The sequence below is a fragment of the Bufo bufo genome, chromosome 10 (assembly GCF_905171765.1).
Source record: "Bufo bufo chromosome 10, aBufBuf1.1, whole genome shotgun sequence".
Classification (NCBI taxonomy): domain Eukaryota; kingdom Metazoa; phylum Chordata; class Amphibia; order Anura; family Bufonidae; genus Bufo; species Bufo bufo.
This window is the reverse complement of record NC_053398.1, coordinates 104046969-104063460: the sequence shown is the minus strand read 5'-3', so window position 1 is coordinate 104063460 and position 16492 is coordinate 104046969. Positions and strand designations below refer to the sequence as shown.

The 16492-nt window shown below is 44.8% G+C and overlaps 1 protein-coding gene across 4 annotated transcripts in view; it reads left to right on the top strand.

The window, feature by feature from the left end:
- Positions 1-10132, top strand: part of CBFB (core-binding factor subunit beta) — a 34940-nt gene extending 24808 nt beyond the window's left edge. For 2 of the 4 annotated variants that reach the window (XM_040409741.1, XM_040409740.1), the window contains exon 6: positions 8567-10132. In XM_040409741.1, coding sequence (XP_040265675.1) covers positions 8567-8584 — 18 coding nt within the window. In that variant the 3' untranslated portion in view covers positions 8585-10132. The remainder of the gene's footprint in view (positions 1-8566) is intronic. The other 2 variants (XM_040409738.1, XM_040409739.1) reach the window with 1 other exon arrangement.
- Positions 10133-16492: the final 6360 nt, after the last annotated feature.

Below are 16492 nucleotides of genomic sequence, written 5' to 3'. Positions count from 1 at the left end.
TAAATGTAATAACAAGAATAATATTTATTATTATTATTATTATTATTATTATTATAATTTTTTTATTTTTTTTAGTTCTTCTTGGGAAATGGGCACCTGAACTTCAGGTGCCTATCGCGCTTTGGAATTCTTGCACTGTACTGGTGTATGGATTCCACTGGGGCTGCAGTGAACAATGTACAGACTGGAGCACACATCTCTGCTCCTGCCTGCGCCAGCTCCGCTCGCTAAAAACTCTGCATAGCACTTTACTGATGTGCTATGCCAGGCTTTAGTGGGGAAAGTGCAGGCCATGTGCTGTGCAGAGCTCCTGCCTCCGCTCACTCTGCTCTGCTAAAAGCCTTTCATGCCATGTCGGTATAGGCAAGGCTTTTATTAGAGAGTAGCGAGCAGCTCTACATAGGACATCACTGCTCCTGCCTGCACCCGCTCCATTAAAGCCTAGTATACCACATTGGTGATGTGCTGTGCAGAGCAGATGGTCCTTATTAAAAAATGTCAACTGTTTTTCTTCTACAGCCTCAGTTTTAGGGCTCCGTTGGCCTTAAAGGGAGTCTGTCACCTACATATCATGTTTTAAACTGATGATATAGCTCTGTGGGAGGCAGATCCATAACACTGATGTTACCCATGTTTCGTTTTTTCAGAGCCTCCAAAGTACCTAAAATGAAGTTTTAAAAATATGCAAATTACCTATCGCAAGTGCCCAGGGGCGGAGAGTGTGCTGCACGTGCCCAGTGCTCCCCGCCTTACCTGCTCCTGACTCCTCCCCTCTGTATAGTCCGGCCAGCCCTGTATCCTTGCGGCGTCATTCTCATCTCCATTCATAATCTAGTGCCTGTTCGCTTCACCGCCGGGTCCAGGCATGCGCAGTACATTGCCCACTGTGGGCAAAGGCATACTGATATGCCATGCGCATGCGCCAGTTACGTACACCAGCGGTAAAGCGCACAGGCTCTGGATTATGAATGGAGATGAGAATGACGCCGCAAGGATACAGGGCTGGCCGGACGATACAGAGGGGAGGAGTCAGGAGCAGGTAAGGCGGGGAGCACTGGGCACGTGCAGCACACTCTCCGCCCCTGGGCACTTGCGATAGGTAATTTGCATATTTTTAAAACTTCATTTTAGGTACTTTTGGAGGCTCTGAAAAACGAAACATGGGTAACATCAGTGTTATGGATCTGCCTCCCACAGAGCTATATCATCAGTTTAAAACATGTTATGTAGGTGACAGACTCCATTTAAAACTGAAGGCTGTAGAAGAGAAACTGTATGGCCCTGCAAAAAAAAAAAAAAAAAAAGAGAACATGTCCTATTCTTGTCCATTTTGCGGGTAAGAATAGGCATTTCTATAATGGGCGGCCCGTTCTGTAGCTAGTAGTGAATCCTAAATCCTCAACCCCCTGCCCATGATCAGTAATCAGACTATTGGAAGTCTATTCTACTACTTGAGAATACATGACTGCCTTTCTGAAGATCAGATCCTTCAGTGTCGTAAAGCATATATTTGTCTTGAATAGTTGATTCATACCGTACATCTAATCCACTGCAGTAACTTTGTAATATATTATATTACTTTTCTTGTACTCAGGCTGAATTACATTTATTTTACTCCAGAGCTGCATTCGTAATTCTGATGGGTATTGGAAACAGACAAGCTTATTGACAGTTTCACCCTTAAGGGAAACCTGTTAACTCCCCTAAACTACTGTAATGGCTGAGTAGCTCAAAAGACACGTAAGCAATTGTAATTTTTCTACTTGCTTACATTCCCCTGCAATCAGTTTGCAATGGATCCATGCACTATGTGGACTCCTACACGCTGCGATATAAGACCTTATGTACACGACTGTAGTTTTGGTCCGCATCCAATTCGCATTTTTTTTTTTCAGATCGGACGCGGATCCATTCATTTCAATTGGGCCGTATCCGTATTTGCATTCCGCGGCCCCTCAAAAAATAGAACAAGTCCTATTCTTGCCCATGTTGCGCTACATGGCACATGGGTGGTGCTATCAGTGATTTGCGGACCGCAAAAAAGGATACGGTCGTGTGCAGGAGGCCTAATAGAGAGAACGCTTAATAGCTGATGGATCCGTTGCGGGGGAAGGCAAGTTGAATAGAAGGAGAAATTGCACATTCTGAATCGGTGTCCTTTTTGCTATTCGTTTAGTGGGGAATATCGGGCGCTATCTGTGGCTGCTAAAGGATGCCTGTAATAGCAGCCTAAGGTCTCTTGCACACGACCATATGTATTTTGCGGTCCGCAAAAAAATTTGCGGAACGGAACAGCTGGCCCCTAATAGAACAGTCCTATCCTTGTCCGTGATGCGGACAATAATAGGACATGTTCTATTTTTTTGCGGAACGGAAATATGGACATACGGAAACGGAATGCACAAGGAATAACTTCAGGTTTTTTTTTGTGCACCCATTAAAATGAATAGTTCCGCGTACGGTCCACAAAAAAAACGGAACAGACACGGAAAGAAAATATGTTCGTGTGCAAGAGGCCTAATACAGTCTTTCCTACATCCAATTCTTGTGCACCTCCTGGTGTAAAGACAACACTTTCTAGAATGCAGATTAAGCCTTAACTATGAAACGTGCAGAATTGTGAATGCAGCTCTGGAGTATTAGACAGGCTGTAACACCGGTCCAGTACAAGATGCATTGTATTTACAGGTGTGCGTAACCTTTTTGCAGATTTGTTATGCAGAAAAGACTTAAAAAGCTTCTGTCACCCCACTAAAGTCATTTTTTTTTTTTGGGCTAGTTAAATTCCCTATAATGCGATATATGAATATATAATGCTCTTACTCATTTTCGTTCTGTAATTTCTTAAAAAAACAGACTTTTATAATATGTAAATTACCTCTCTACCAGCAGGTAGGGCGGTTACTTGCTGGTAGCAGCCGCATCCTCCTTTCATAATGACTCCCCCTCCTCATGTTGATTGACAGGGCCAGCGAACGCGCTCGTCCTCTGACTGGCCCTGTCTGCGTTAAAAATTTCGCACCTGCGCCGTAACGGTCTTCAGTCGGCGCAGGCGCACTGAGAGGAGGCGCTCGCTCAGCCGCTCTATCCTCAATGCGCCTGCGCCGATGACGTCACATCTGCGCCGACTGAAGACCGGTACGGCGAAGGCGCGAGATTTAAAACGCAGACAGGGCCAGTCAGAGGACGAGCGCGTTCGCTGGCCCTGTCAATCAACATGAGGAGGGGGCGTCTTTATGAAAGGAGGATGCGGCTGCTACCAGCAAGTAACCGTCCTACTTGCTGGTAGACAGGTAATTTACATATTATAAAAGTCAGTTTTTATAAGAAACTGCCCAACGAAAATGAGTAAGAGCATTATATATTCATATATCGCAGTATAAGGAATATAAGTAGCCCAAAATAATATAATGACTTTAGTGGGGTGACAGAAGCCCTTTAATCGCTAGTTTTTTTTTTTCTTTTTGACCTCTGCTCACTTTGAAACCTACTACCCCTGCTTTTTATACTAACCAGACTTCTTCAGCTACTGCAGTGTCAGCCGCCCATCTTTCTTTTCCTCTACCACCAGTCTGCAGGCTCAGCCCCTTTCCTTAGCACAATGTACGACTTGTGATTTCAGACTGGTATGGTGCCCACAATGGAAAGCCTAGTGATGATGCAGTGGGAGCTCCCTCTGCTGTTCAGATGTGTAATTGCAGGATTGGTTTAAAAATTCTACAGTGGGACCTTTTTCTGCTTATTTCTTCATTTACTGCCTGGATTGTTTCTTTGGTTTTCCTTGGATGCTTCCTGCTGTGCTTCTTGCACAGTTGTGCCTTTGACTAGATATAATAGCAGTGATTTTGAAGGCTGGATCTTAATTCACACAGATTTAAGAAGGTTTTGCCTTGATTTTGCACACAACTGTGGCTTTTCGGAAAAAAATAAAAACCGCAAAACCGCAACTCCTTTCTTACAATTATTCACCTGAATGAGGATTGCAGAAATCAATGTGCTTGCCTCCCCATTTAAAAAAAATGGAACTGAAGCTGAAAATCCTACAACAGAATCCTCAGCGTGTGAAGGTGCCCTAAGGACCCTTTCACACGGGCGAGGTTTCCGCGCGGGTGCAATGCGTGAGGTGAACGCATTGCACCCGCACTGAATCCGGACCCATTCATTTCTATGGGGCTGTGCACATGAGCGGTGATTTTCACGCATCACTTGTGCGTTGCGTGAAAATCGCAGCATGTTCTATATTCTGCGTTTTTCACGCAATGCAGGCCTCAGAAGTGAATGGGGCCGCGTGAAAATCGCAAGCATCCGCAAGCAAGTGCGGATGCGGTGTGATTTTCATGCGCGGTTGCTAGGAGACGATCGGGATGGGGACCCGATCATTATTATTTCCCTTATAACATGCTTATAAGGGAAAATAATAGCATTCTGAATACAGAATGCATAGTACAACAATAGGGCTGGAGGGGTTAAAAAATAAATAAATAATAATTTAACTCACCTTAATCCACTTGTTCGCGCAGCGGCGTCTCTTCTGTCTTCATCTGTGAGGAATAGGACCTTTTGATGACGTCATTACGCTCATCACATGGTCCATCACATGATCCATCACCATGGTGATGGATCATGTGATGAACACAGTGACGTCATCAAAGGTCCTATTCCTTACAGATGAAGACAGAATAGAAGTCGGGCTGCGTGAACAAGTGGATTAAGGTGAGTTAAATTATTATTTATTTATTTTTTAATCCCTCCAGCCCTATTGTACTATGCATTCTGCATTTTTTCAGGTTTCTTACTCTTTGGCTTCTATGTAGAACCTTAAAGGGGTTCTTAAGGATTTTCATATTGTTAGCCTGTCCTCCGGATAGGTCATCAATATCTGAAAGGTGAGGGTCCAACTACCAGCACCCTGCCGATCGGCTGTTTTGAGGAGGCCGCAGCCTCCACGTAGCTTCTCAAGCCTAGCCCAGTCCATTTTATAGAGACTTTGCTTGGTATTGCTCTCAGCCCCATTCATGTGATCACTGGTCTCGGAAGAGGCGTATGCGCTCATAGATCACCGTGGCTCCTTCATACAGCTGACCTGAGGATAGGCGATCAACATCCCTGAAAACCCCCTTAAAAACACATGAATAGAAACAAATGTGTGGGGTTCTATTCTGATGATTTAAACTGCAGAAAAAAAATCCAATTTTAAATAATTGTGCTTCATTTTTAAAAGTAACAAGCCTTCTTTTCGGATGATGTTTTTAACTTAGTGTCATTTTGTAAATTATTCAAGTCTTGTAGAGAAACCTTTAAGAAATAAACCAAAAAAAAAACTCCATTCCCAGAGCATGCCTTTTTTTTTTTTTTTTTTTTTTTGGAGGGGGGCGGCGGGCTGGCCCAAAAAATCTTAACTAGTGCCCCTTTACACAAAAACACACCACTCCTCTGTCCACGGTCCCTCTGCTGCTCCACTTCCAGCCCCCGCAGGACCAGAAAGCAGCCTTATCCCAACATATCATTCAAGCCTATGTGACCACTGACCCTGTGATGGCCGCAGCATGGCCAGGAACAGAGCAGCAGTGTGACTGTGGGCGGCAGGTAAGTGGTGGTTGTTTTGTTAAGAGGCACAGGTTAGAACCATAGGGTTTGTTTGCACCAAGGCCTGACAACCCCTTTAAGCCACTCCCCTTCCTGCGAAGCCACGCCCCTTGATGGGCAAGATGCAGGGGATTATTATTTTTTATTGACGACTCTGCCTATTTATACTATGAATACATCTACCTGTTGCTATACCTTTCTGTGAACTACGTGTGATGGATTATTACGGTGGCGACAAAAGGGACTATAAACTGCATATAGAACAATAAAGTATTTATTAAACAAATACAAGTCTACAGTCTAATTGCTATATATATATATATATATTTATATCTATATCACTGGTTATATAAATATATATACATGTAGACACACACCGCAATACATTAACAACACTATAAAACCTGACTACGCTAAAACAATACAATCTACTTATTCCACCTCACAATCTATCTAGACATACACTTACATACACACACTATTAGCAGAGCCCACCCACCTGGCTATACGCTGTCCCTATGGGGTATAAAGGGTTAATAGTGGCACTGCAAGGGTTAATACGATGCAGGCCATGGATACCAATATAGGGCAGGGGTATAGCTAAGTAGGGGTACCGGGATATGGGGGCTTATATATCTATATATATCAGGGATTGGTGGCAGTGGGAATAATGCAGGGGTTTATATTGGAGGGGTTAATGCTCGTTGGTCTAGGTCAGTGATGGCGAACCTATGGCACGGGTGCCAGAGGCGGCACTCAGAGCCCTCTCTGGGCACCCGCACCCTGGAGAAAGTCTATGGTGTACCAATATGCCTTAGACTTTGCCTGCCATTCAATAGTGCAGGACATGCTATGAACAGCACAGGCAGCACATTGAATGTAGGCAGGTTATTATAGCTAAATGATAAAGTACATGGAAGATATATGATATTGGTGTTCAGGTTAAATTGTCGTGTTGGCACTTTGCGATAAATAAGTGGGTTTTGGGTTGCAGTTTGGGCACTCGGTCTCTAAGAGGTTCACCATCACTGGTCTAGGTGGTAGGGAAAGGGTTACTCAGCCAGTCCAGGGTTAACGCTCATCTTCCAGGGGTTCTTGCTCGTCGTCCTGGGGTTGATTCTCCCTTGGCTCGTTTCTCAGATGTTAATTCTCGCTCGGGCTGCTGGGCTTGCTCCCGAGCAGCCCGCACTTCAGGCGTGCGCGGGCTGGCGCGGTGATATAACTTCACCGCGCGTCCTGTCGCGCGCTTCTAGGCGGAGGATCGCTTTGATACTCCCGCCTGTGAAATGACCGCACATCTCCGGCGCCCTTTGTTCCACTGTCCTTGTAATGTAAAACATCTACGGCCCTGCCAGAGGTGTTATCAAAAGGCAGAAGATCTCTATTGATCCTCTGTCTTTTGAAGTGACCGCAACTGGACATAATGGTCCAGTCATCTAGACGGCATCTCCCTCCTGAAGGCGCGCTGGTATGCGCCTGCAGGAGGATTCCTTTGCTGGAGGGGCACCTGTGCTTGGGTGACATCTTGGCCATATATATATATATATATATATATATATATATATATATATATATATATATATACCCCTTCCCTCTACAACCCCCCATTGGTATTCCCGATGCTTTGTGCTCAGTTATGCTCCTCTATGTATGCACGTCATGTATGTCGCACATTTTGATGCCTTCTGCATTGCTGTTTTCTCATTCGCTCTTACGTTTTTTTATGCTTGTATTCTCTTATGAATGCATTCCCGATTGTAAGCCTTGACTGTTTGCTTGTTTCAATAAGACAAGTTAAAAAATAAAATGATGCACCAAATATAAGCCAAATTTTCAGGCGCCAACCACGATAGTAAATGTGGGCTATTCTTTTTAGTGCCGCTTGGATTTCTATAGAAACTTTTTAACGAAAAACCAAAAAAGGGGGTCAGTCAGCACATACCAAACCGCAGAAGCACATTGCTAAGGCAGGGAACGACATTGAAAGACAGAAACATGCAATGCGACAATTAACTGCAATATAGAGTACAAAATTGCATAATAATAACAAGTGCTACACTATAAGGGCTCATTCAGACGGCCGTATGCTGTCCGCAAAAATACTGAATGCTATCCGTTTTTTTGCGGATCCGCAAAAAAAATGAAACTTGTCCGTGAAAATCAGGACATGGCCCCATTGAAGTCTATGGGTCCGCAAAAATACTGAATGCTATCCGTTTTTTTGCAGATCCGTTTTTTTGCGGATCCGCAAAAAAAGGGATAGCATTCAGTATTTTTGCGGACAGCATACGGCCGTCTGAATGAGCCCTTAGTGCGAGATACTTGGCAAATCGTTTTGTACAAAATTATTTGAGCCCGTCTGCCGAGCGTCAAGGCGATCTCTGTTAGACGGGTTCCTACGCTAAATTCTACCTGTTAGGTGCCATGACGGCTACCATACACTTCAGGGAGTGAAGTCGCACATTTTGATGCCTTCTGCATTGCTGTTTTTTCATTCGCTCTTACGTTTTTTATGCTTGTATTCTCTTATGTATGCATTCCCAATTGTAAGCCTTGACTGTTTGCTTGTTTCAATAAGACAAGTTAAAAAATAAAATGATGCACCAAATATAAGCCAAATTTTCAGGCGCCAACCACGATAGTAAATGTGGGCTACTCTTTTTAGTGCCGCTTGGATTTCTATAGAAACTTTTTAACGTAGCATCTAGTTGCAAAAAATAAAAAAGCTATTTTTTTCTGAAAAACAGGGAGTGAACCAATCTTGTAGAACTCTTACTTTTATATACAAGTATCACTCTTCTATGAAGGTAAATGTGCGATGTAGTGGAGCTCATGGGGTCAGCATCAGGTTCGTCCCACTGAAGAGCAGTAGAGAGTGCAGAGTGCATTGAGTTTACATTGACCCCTTTACCTGCTTGTGTGTGTGGTTTTTTCTGCACCCCTTGCATATGTCTACCTCTCGGTTTCTAACTTTAAACAGAATTTCTCTCTGGTGTAGGCTCGACGGCAACAGGATCCCACCTCCGGCCTGGGCAGCGGAGATGACCTGAAGCTACGTTAGGCCTGGCACGGCTTCCCTCAGTCCAGCGATTGGAGAACACAAGCCTTTGACGGTTTCATCTCAACCCTCCACTTGGAAGCCCCCATGTCTGCACGCGTGCCTCCTGCACCCTTCAGAAATGGTTCCTGTCCTTCAGTGCCCCCTCTCCCTCGTCTATGCAAGCTTTTAGCCGCATGCGATGTGCACTCAGGCGGCTGTAGGCTTTACTTTACAGTTTGCTGATAAAATAGGTCAATAATGTGTTTTTGTTTTATTTTATTTTTTTTTTATTACGGTTAATTTTCTGCTGGTACGTATCCCGTTGTACCGGTGTTAGGTCAATTAGAAAAGCACCACTGACACGTTACACAGAGCCTTCTTACTGGACGGCTTGCTGCAGGAAGGGTTAATGCTTGCAATCACAATAATGCCTTTTATCTATTGTTTAATTTTATGTTATTTTGTTATTTACTTAATGTTTGTTTTTATTAATTATTTTATGTCCTTGCAGAATATCTCTTAGGCCAGGGATGCTCAACCTGCGGCCCTCCAGCTGTTGTAAAACTACAACTCCCACAATGCCCTTCTGTAGGATGATAGCTGTAAGCTGTCAGGGAATGATGGGAGTTGTAGTTTTGCAACAGCTGGAGGGCCACAGGTTGAGCATGCCTGTCTTAGGCTATGTGCGGTCTATTTTCCTGGCAGGGGAGGACCAACCACAGGTGGAACCTTTTTTAGGGTATGTTCACACAGAGTGTTTTCGACGTGTATTTTGATGCGGATCCCGCACCCAAAAACTGCACTGAAAATGCTTGCAGTTCAGCTCCATTGAATTAAATGGGGAAATCGTTTATTTCATGGCGCTTTTTTTTCTTGCTTTTGGTTTCAAAAACTGCACTGCGGGAAAAAAAGAAGTGATACATCTATTCTTGAGCTGGATTGTGGGAACCACATCAAAAAAAGTGTAAAAATTGCATTGGCATAGAAACTGCATCCTGAAGGATAGGTCATCAATAAAAAAAGCCCGAACAACCCCTTTAATATCTTGGCCTGATGTGGGGGATGGTATTACTGCTGCCATGACGCGCGCTCCTTCGTGTATTGCTATCGGCACAGGGGCAAGCTAGCTTTGAGGCTATGGAGGAATTAAATTCTGCGCACCGCTGCTCCATTCATCAGGCGCTGTATGAATGGAGCGGCAGTGCACATGCCCGACCTGCCGCTCCATGCATTTTTTCGGGTACAGGACAATCATTCTCACGATCGGAGGGTGTCACAGCAGTAGGACCGGAAGACCCCTTTAATCTGCATGCTTGCAGCAAATGAAGCAACCTCCAGTCAGGGAAGTTGGAGATCAGGGAAATCATGCTAAGATTTCACCTCTTACCTCTGCATGAGGTATTATGGAGGTATCACTCTCTACAAGCATTGTTTCTAGTGGACATTACGGCGCCTCCCAGAGGCACACAGTGCTTATAGGGTCACTAAGTTTTAAAAAAAAAACAACTTTTGATATGTCATAGAGACACGTCAAACATTTTGATCAGTTGGGGTCTGAGTGCTGAGACCCCCACGGATCACTACAAGGGAAGAAAACCGCTTGTATATGCCGCACTCTCCCTCCTTGCTGCAGGAAACTGGCTCAATAGAAGTCAATGGGCCCATATTGATTCTGTCCTCTGCAGCAAGGGGAGAGAGCGAAATGTGCAAGCGCTTCTCTCTCCTCGTTCTAGGAAATATGCAAGCGCTTCTCAGCACTCAGACCCCTACGATCGAAACCTTTGATATATCTTTTCTAAAAACTTAGTGACCCTTTAGGGACCGTAATATGAAATGGTTGGGACTGCAGAAACCCTGGCCAAAATAGATTGCTGATAATTCAGCTCGATAATCGTTGCGTCCGCCTGTGCGGCAGGACCAGGGTTTTTTTTTTTTTTTGTTTTGTTTTTTTATATATATAGTGTGACTGAATACCGTCTATTGTATAGATCGGATTAACCCATTCACCTGCACAAAACGGATCATTGTCCATGGAAGGAGTTGGATTTCAACCAAACGGAGCAAACATTTCATTATTGAAGGTTTATTCAACTTTTGGTTAGTTTAGTGGCAGCTTTGTCTCTTCTGATATCTGGTACCGACCATATCCCTCAACTATCTGGAATATTTTCTTATCAAATGGAGCATCATCTCCAAAATCTGGGTGCCTGACCCAATTTCACCAAAAATACGTCTCTACCTGGATGACCATAAAACCTGGCTTTAATTTGTCTGCTGCAGGTCACCCAGCAGCTGAACGGTTCGATGCTTTAAGTCCTATATGTTTGTACGTTGTCCTAGTGAATACTGTAAGATTTTGATGTGTTCCTGTAAACGGATTGGTTTTAATAAAAGCCTGATGTTATCTAAAATAACCAAAACGAGTGTCTCCATACATTGTTTGAGGGATGATTTTCTGAGGTGAGAGCAAGCAGTGCCACCTCCTGTCTGTGGGCTGTGTCTGGTATTGCAGCGTCTTTCAACCCCATATGGGTACATTCACACAACAGCAAAAAACGGCCATAAAAAACTCATACATGGTCAGTTCTTCATGGCCATTTTTCCTCAGTGTGTGCATCTATTTTCAGGCCTTCTATCCTTTTTGTTAATGGCCGTTTTGCATTCGTTTTTAACAATCATTAAAAAAGCCCATTAAAAACTGATGAATTTAATTGGCTTTTTTTTTTTTATTCTAACCACTGCAGTGCCCTCTGTATATATTACGGCACCCCATAGTGCCTCCAGTATTATAAATGGCCCCCGATAATGTCCCCTGTATTATACATGACCTCCCATAGTGTCTCCATTATTTATAAATATATATATGTGTGTGTGTGTATATATATACCCCCATACACACAGTTCAGTCCGATTTATTCTGACCAGCAGCTAATATCCAGAGTAACCGCCATGTACAGCACAGACAGCAGCTAGACGGGCTGGGACTGACTCAGTAAGGTCTTGGTAGGTTGTCGCAGGTATCTGCTGACTGCAGCGCGTCCCACAGCTGCTAGAGGGTGCGTGCGGAGGATTCATAGAGGGAACACGACGATCGAGGTGGACCCACAGATGCTTAATTGGGTTTAAAGAGGACCTTTCACTACAATAAAAAATCTGAACTAAGCATACAGACATGGAGAGCGGCGCCCAGGGATCTCCCTGCACTTACTATTATCCCTGGGCGCCGCTCCGTTCTCCTGGTATAGGCTCCGGTATCTTCAGATTTTCGGCTCAACTGGGAGGAGCCTGCCGGCGTCTCCTTCTCCCAGGCTGTAGCGCTGGCCAATCGCAGCGCTCAGCAAATAGCCTGAGAGAGAAAAAAACCCTCTCAGGCTATGACCTGAGCGCTGCGATTGGCCAGCGCTACAGCCTGGGAGAAGGAGGTGCCGGCAGGTTCCTCCCAGTTGAGCCGAAAATATGAAGATACCGGGAGAACGGAGCGGCGCCCAGGGATAATAGTAAGTGCAGGGAGATCCCCGGGCACCGCTCTCCATGTCTGTATGCTTAGTTTAGATTTTTTATTGTAGTGAAAGGTCCTCTTTAAGTTGGGGAAATAGGGGCCATGGTCGTATCTGGTTGGAAGAGCAAGACTTCCAATGTCGGACATTTCTAGCCGTGAGACATGTCCCATTGTCTTGCTGGAAGATGTATGGATGTACATGATCTGCAAGGATGGATTCATAGCCAAATCGGTGGAGAGTGCCTTCCACATGGATAGGTGGCCCAGCTTGTGTTCTTCCAGCAGTGGTTGCAGGGTTGTTTGTTCTCTAATGTTTCCTGCCTGACACAACAACGTCCATCCGTTCAATAAAGTGGAAAACGTGACACCTCGGAGAAGACACCCTCTGCCAATCAGTGGAGATCCAATTCTGATACTTCTGCGAAAATTTAAGCCTTTTCTGCTGATGCAGCTTCTTTAGCAGAGGTGCAGTGACCCTCCATCTGCTAAAGAGCCCCCTATGCTGAAGGGTTCTCTGAGCGGTTTTAGACACACGTCTGGTAGCCATCTGGTTCATTTGGTGGTGAGCTGCTCAACTGTAGTGTCGGTCACCCTGGCGTACCTTCACAGCTGACGTTCACCTCTCACATCAATGGCACATGGTGCTCCAGTTTCCACGTTACTTATTCACAATGGTGTCATCTGTCCACTCATTATATACTTTCACCACAGCAGCACGTGAACCGTTCACACACTGCCCAGGTTCAGAAATACCGCCACCCTTGGCCGGAAAGCTAATAATGATGTATTTTGGAAACTGATAAATCACCCCTTTTACCCATGACAGCAAAGAGGGATATGTGTGCAGACAGCGCATCACACCCCTTATATGAGCTAGGCGCTGCCGACGCCTAAAGTCCGAATTAGTCTTAATAATGTCTCGACTGTGTATTTAATGGTTCTCGGTAGTGCTATTGATTAAAAATTTTTTTTAAAAAAACTCAACCACCTGCACGTGTGTGGACACTCTCTTTTCAATTTAGGCAGCAGGTCCTGCTGCATCCAGTGAGCAGCGAGTGTCCCCATGCATGCAAGTGGTTGAGGTATTTTTTATTATTATGTTAAACCCTGAAAGGCCATTTTTCCCCCCTAGTGTATCTGTTAAAAAGTGGCCTACTGATTTCAGAAATAGGCCTTCTGACTGTGAAAACGGCCAAAAATAGAACAACTGGCATATGAATAGCAACATAGAGTACAATGGTTTAATTCTGCCATTTTTTTAAAATTATTTATAGTGTTCACCGTGCGGGATATATTACGTGATAATTGTATAGTGCTGGTTGTTATCGACACAGCAATACCAAATATGAGAAGGAGATTATATTTTTGCAACTTTTTCTACTGAAAGGCATTTTTTTTATGGAAAAAGGTATATATATTTTTCTTTAACTTGATATTTTTTTTTATAACTTTTTTATTTACTGTTTATTAGTCCCATAAGGGGACTTTGACGTACGCTCTTCTGATCGTTTCTGTACTGCTTATCTAGTACAGTGTATTATACTGTCAGCTCCATAATAACAGGCACTACCAGAGAGGCAAAGCCTGATGGGGCATACACTGCAGGCAGACCTGGGGGCCTTCAATAGGCCGCTGGCTGCAGTGTACAGACGGGCACTTTTCCGTGTCTACACTGTGCACAGTGCACTAACGTACAAAGAGGATCAACCATTTCTCACCCCCATACGGGTAAACCCATCAAAATCCAAGGCTATTTCACCTGTGACACTGATTTTGTAGTGTACACTATCAAATGCCCTTGTGGCCTTATGTATGTGGGGGAAACGACTCAATCAATAAGAGAAAGCATTTGTCAGCACAAGTCGACAATACGCAGACAAAATGTATTGCGACCACTCCAATGAGGCGCAACATAGGATCTCAATTAAAATTCCAAATAATTGAATATATTCCAACATCCAGGAGAGGTGGTGACCGATCCAAGACGCTGAAACATAGGGATCCATACCTTACAAACTCTGATGCCGAAAAAGGACTAAATAGGGAATATGAGGTACAGGCTTTTACCTAAAAGCTCGGAACGCTTAATCTTTTTTCCGGATGGTAACTACCGTGTTTCCCCGAAAATAAGACCTACCTCTAGTTTTGCCTATCGCTGTAATATAAGGCATCCCCCGAAAATAAGGCCTCCCCGATTATAAAGCATCCGCCGAACATAATGACTCCCCGATTATAAAGCAAGCCACCCCAGAATGTAAGGAGCTCACTGATTGGCCGCAGCCGCCGCCAGGACAAGCTACCGCCTTCTTCCGCCCGCTGCTCGCTCTGCCCTGATGGAGTCTCACAACTTGGCTGGCACGGAAACACAGGGGACGGGGTGACAGGTAGGGGGGGGGAATATCTGATGGAAGGTGGGGGATGTCTGGTGAAGATGGGGGGGAGACTAAAAATGGTAATTAAAATGACACAGGGTGATCAGAGGGGGGAATCAAAATGACACAGGGTGATCAGGGTGGGGAGGGGGACCATTTAAAATGACACAGGGTGATCAGAGGGGGGAATCAAAATGACACAGGGGGATCAGGGTGGGGAGGGGGATCATTTAAAATGACACAGGGGGATCAGAGGGGGGAATCAAAATGACACAGGAGGATCAGAAGGGGGTACTAAAATGCTATAGTAATCCCACCCCTCTGATTCTCCTGTACCATTTTGATTCCCCCTTCTGATCCCCCTGTGCCATTTTAAGTGATCACCCTCCCCACCCTGATTTCCTTTTTTTTTGTTCAACAATAAATGTGTACCGTATTTTTCTTCATGGAAAAATAAGACATCCCCTGAAAATAAGACCTAGCGCATCTTTTGGAGCAAAAATTAATATAAGACACTGTCTTATTTTCGGGGAAACAGGGTATATGGGTTCCTTTGGAGTAAAGGATTATAAATGCATTACAATGATATGCCTATACTGCACTTGGTGGTTCTCACTACCATCAGACCATGATGCTCTGTTATCATAATGATTATGATGTTTAATCCTGATCAATAATATTCTAACATCATTTCCCTTTAATTCCCTTTAGGCTCCATCATACACTGCTCAAAAAAATAAAGGGAACACAAAAATAACACATCCTAGATCTGAGTTAATTAAATATTCTTCTGAAATACTTTGTTCTTTACATAGTTGAATGTGCTGACAACAAAATCACACAAAAATAAAAAAAATGGAAATCAAATTTTTTAACCCATGGAGGTCTGGATTTGGAGTCACTCAAAATTTAAGTGGAAAAACACACTACAGGCTGATCCAACTTTGATGTCATGTCCTTAAAACAATTCAAAATGAGGCTCAGTAGTGTGTGTGGCCTCCACGTGCCTGTATGACCTCCCTACAACGCCTGTGCATGCTCCTGATGAGGTGGCGGACGGTCTCCTGAGGGATCTCCTCCCAGACCTGGACTAAAGCATCTGCCAACTCCTGGACAGTCTGTGGTGCAACGTGACGTTGGTGGATAGAGCGAGACATGATGTCCCAGATGTGCTCAATTGGATTCAGGTCTGGAGAACGGGCGGGCCTGTCCATAGCATCAATGCCTTCGTCTTGCAGGAACTGCTGACACACTCCAGCCACATGAGGTCTAGCATTATCTTGCATTAGGAGGAACCCAGGGCCAACCACACCAGCATATGGTCTCACAAGGGGTCTGAGGATTTCATCTCGGTACCTAATGGCAGTCAGGCTACCTCTGGCGAGCACATGGAGGGCTGTGCGGCCCTCCAAAGAAATGCCACCCCACACCATTACTGACCCAATGCCAAGCCGGTCATGCTGGAGGATGTTGCAGGCAGCAGAACGTTCTCCACGGCGTCTCCAGACTCTGTCACGTCTGTCACATGTCCTCAGTGTGAACCTGCTTTCATCTGTGAAGAGCACAGGGCGCCAGTGGCGAATTTGCCAATCTTGGTGTTCTCTGGCAAATGCCAAACGTCCTGCACGGTGTTGGGCTGTAAGCACAACCCCCGCCTGTGGACGTCGGGCCCTCATATCACCCTCATGGAGTCTGTTTCTGACCGTTTGAGCAGACACATGCACATTTGTGGCCTGCTGGAGGTCATTTTGCAGGGCTCTGGCAGTGCTCCTCCTGTTCCTCCTTGCACAAAGGCGGAGGTAGCGGTCCTGCTGCTGGGTTGTTGCCCTCCTACGGCCTCCTCCATCTCTCCTGATGTACTGGCCTGTCTTCTGGTAGCGCCTCCATGCTCTGGACACTACGCTGACAGACACAGCAAACCTTCTTACCACAGCTCGCATTGATGTGCCATCCTGGATAAGCTGCACTACCTGAGCCACTTGTGTGGGTTGTAGA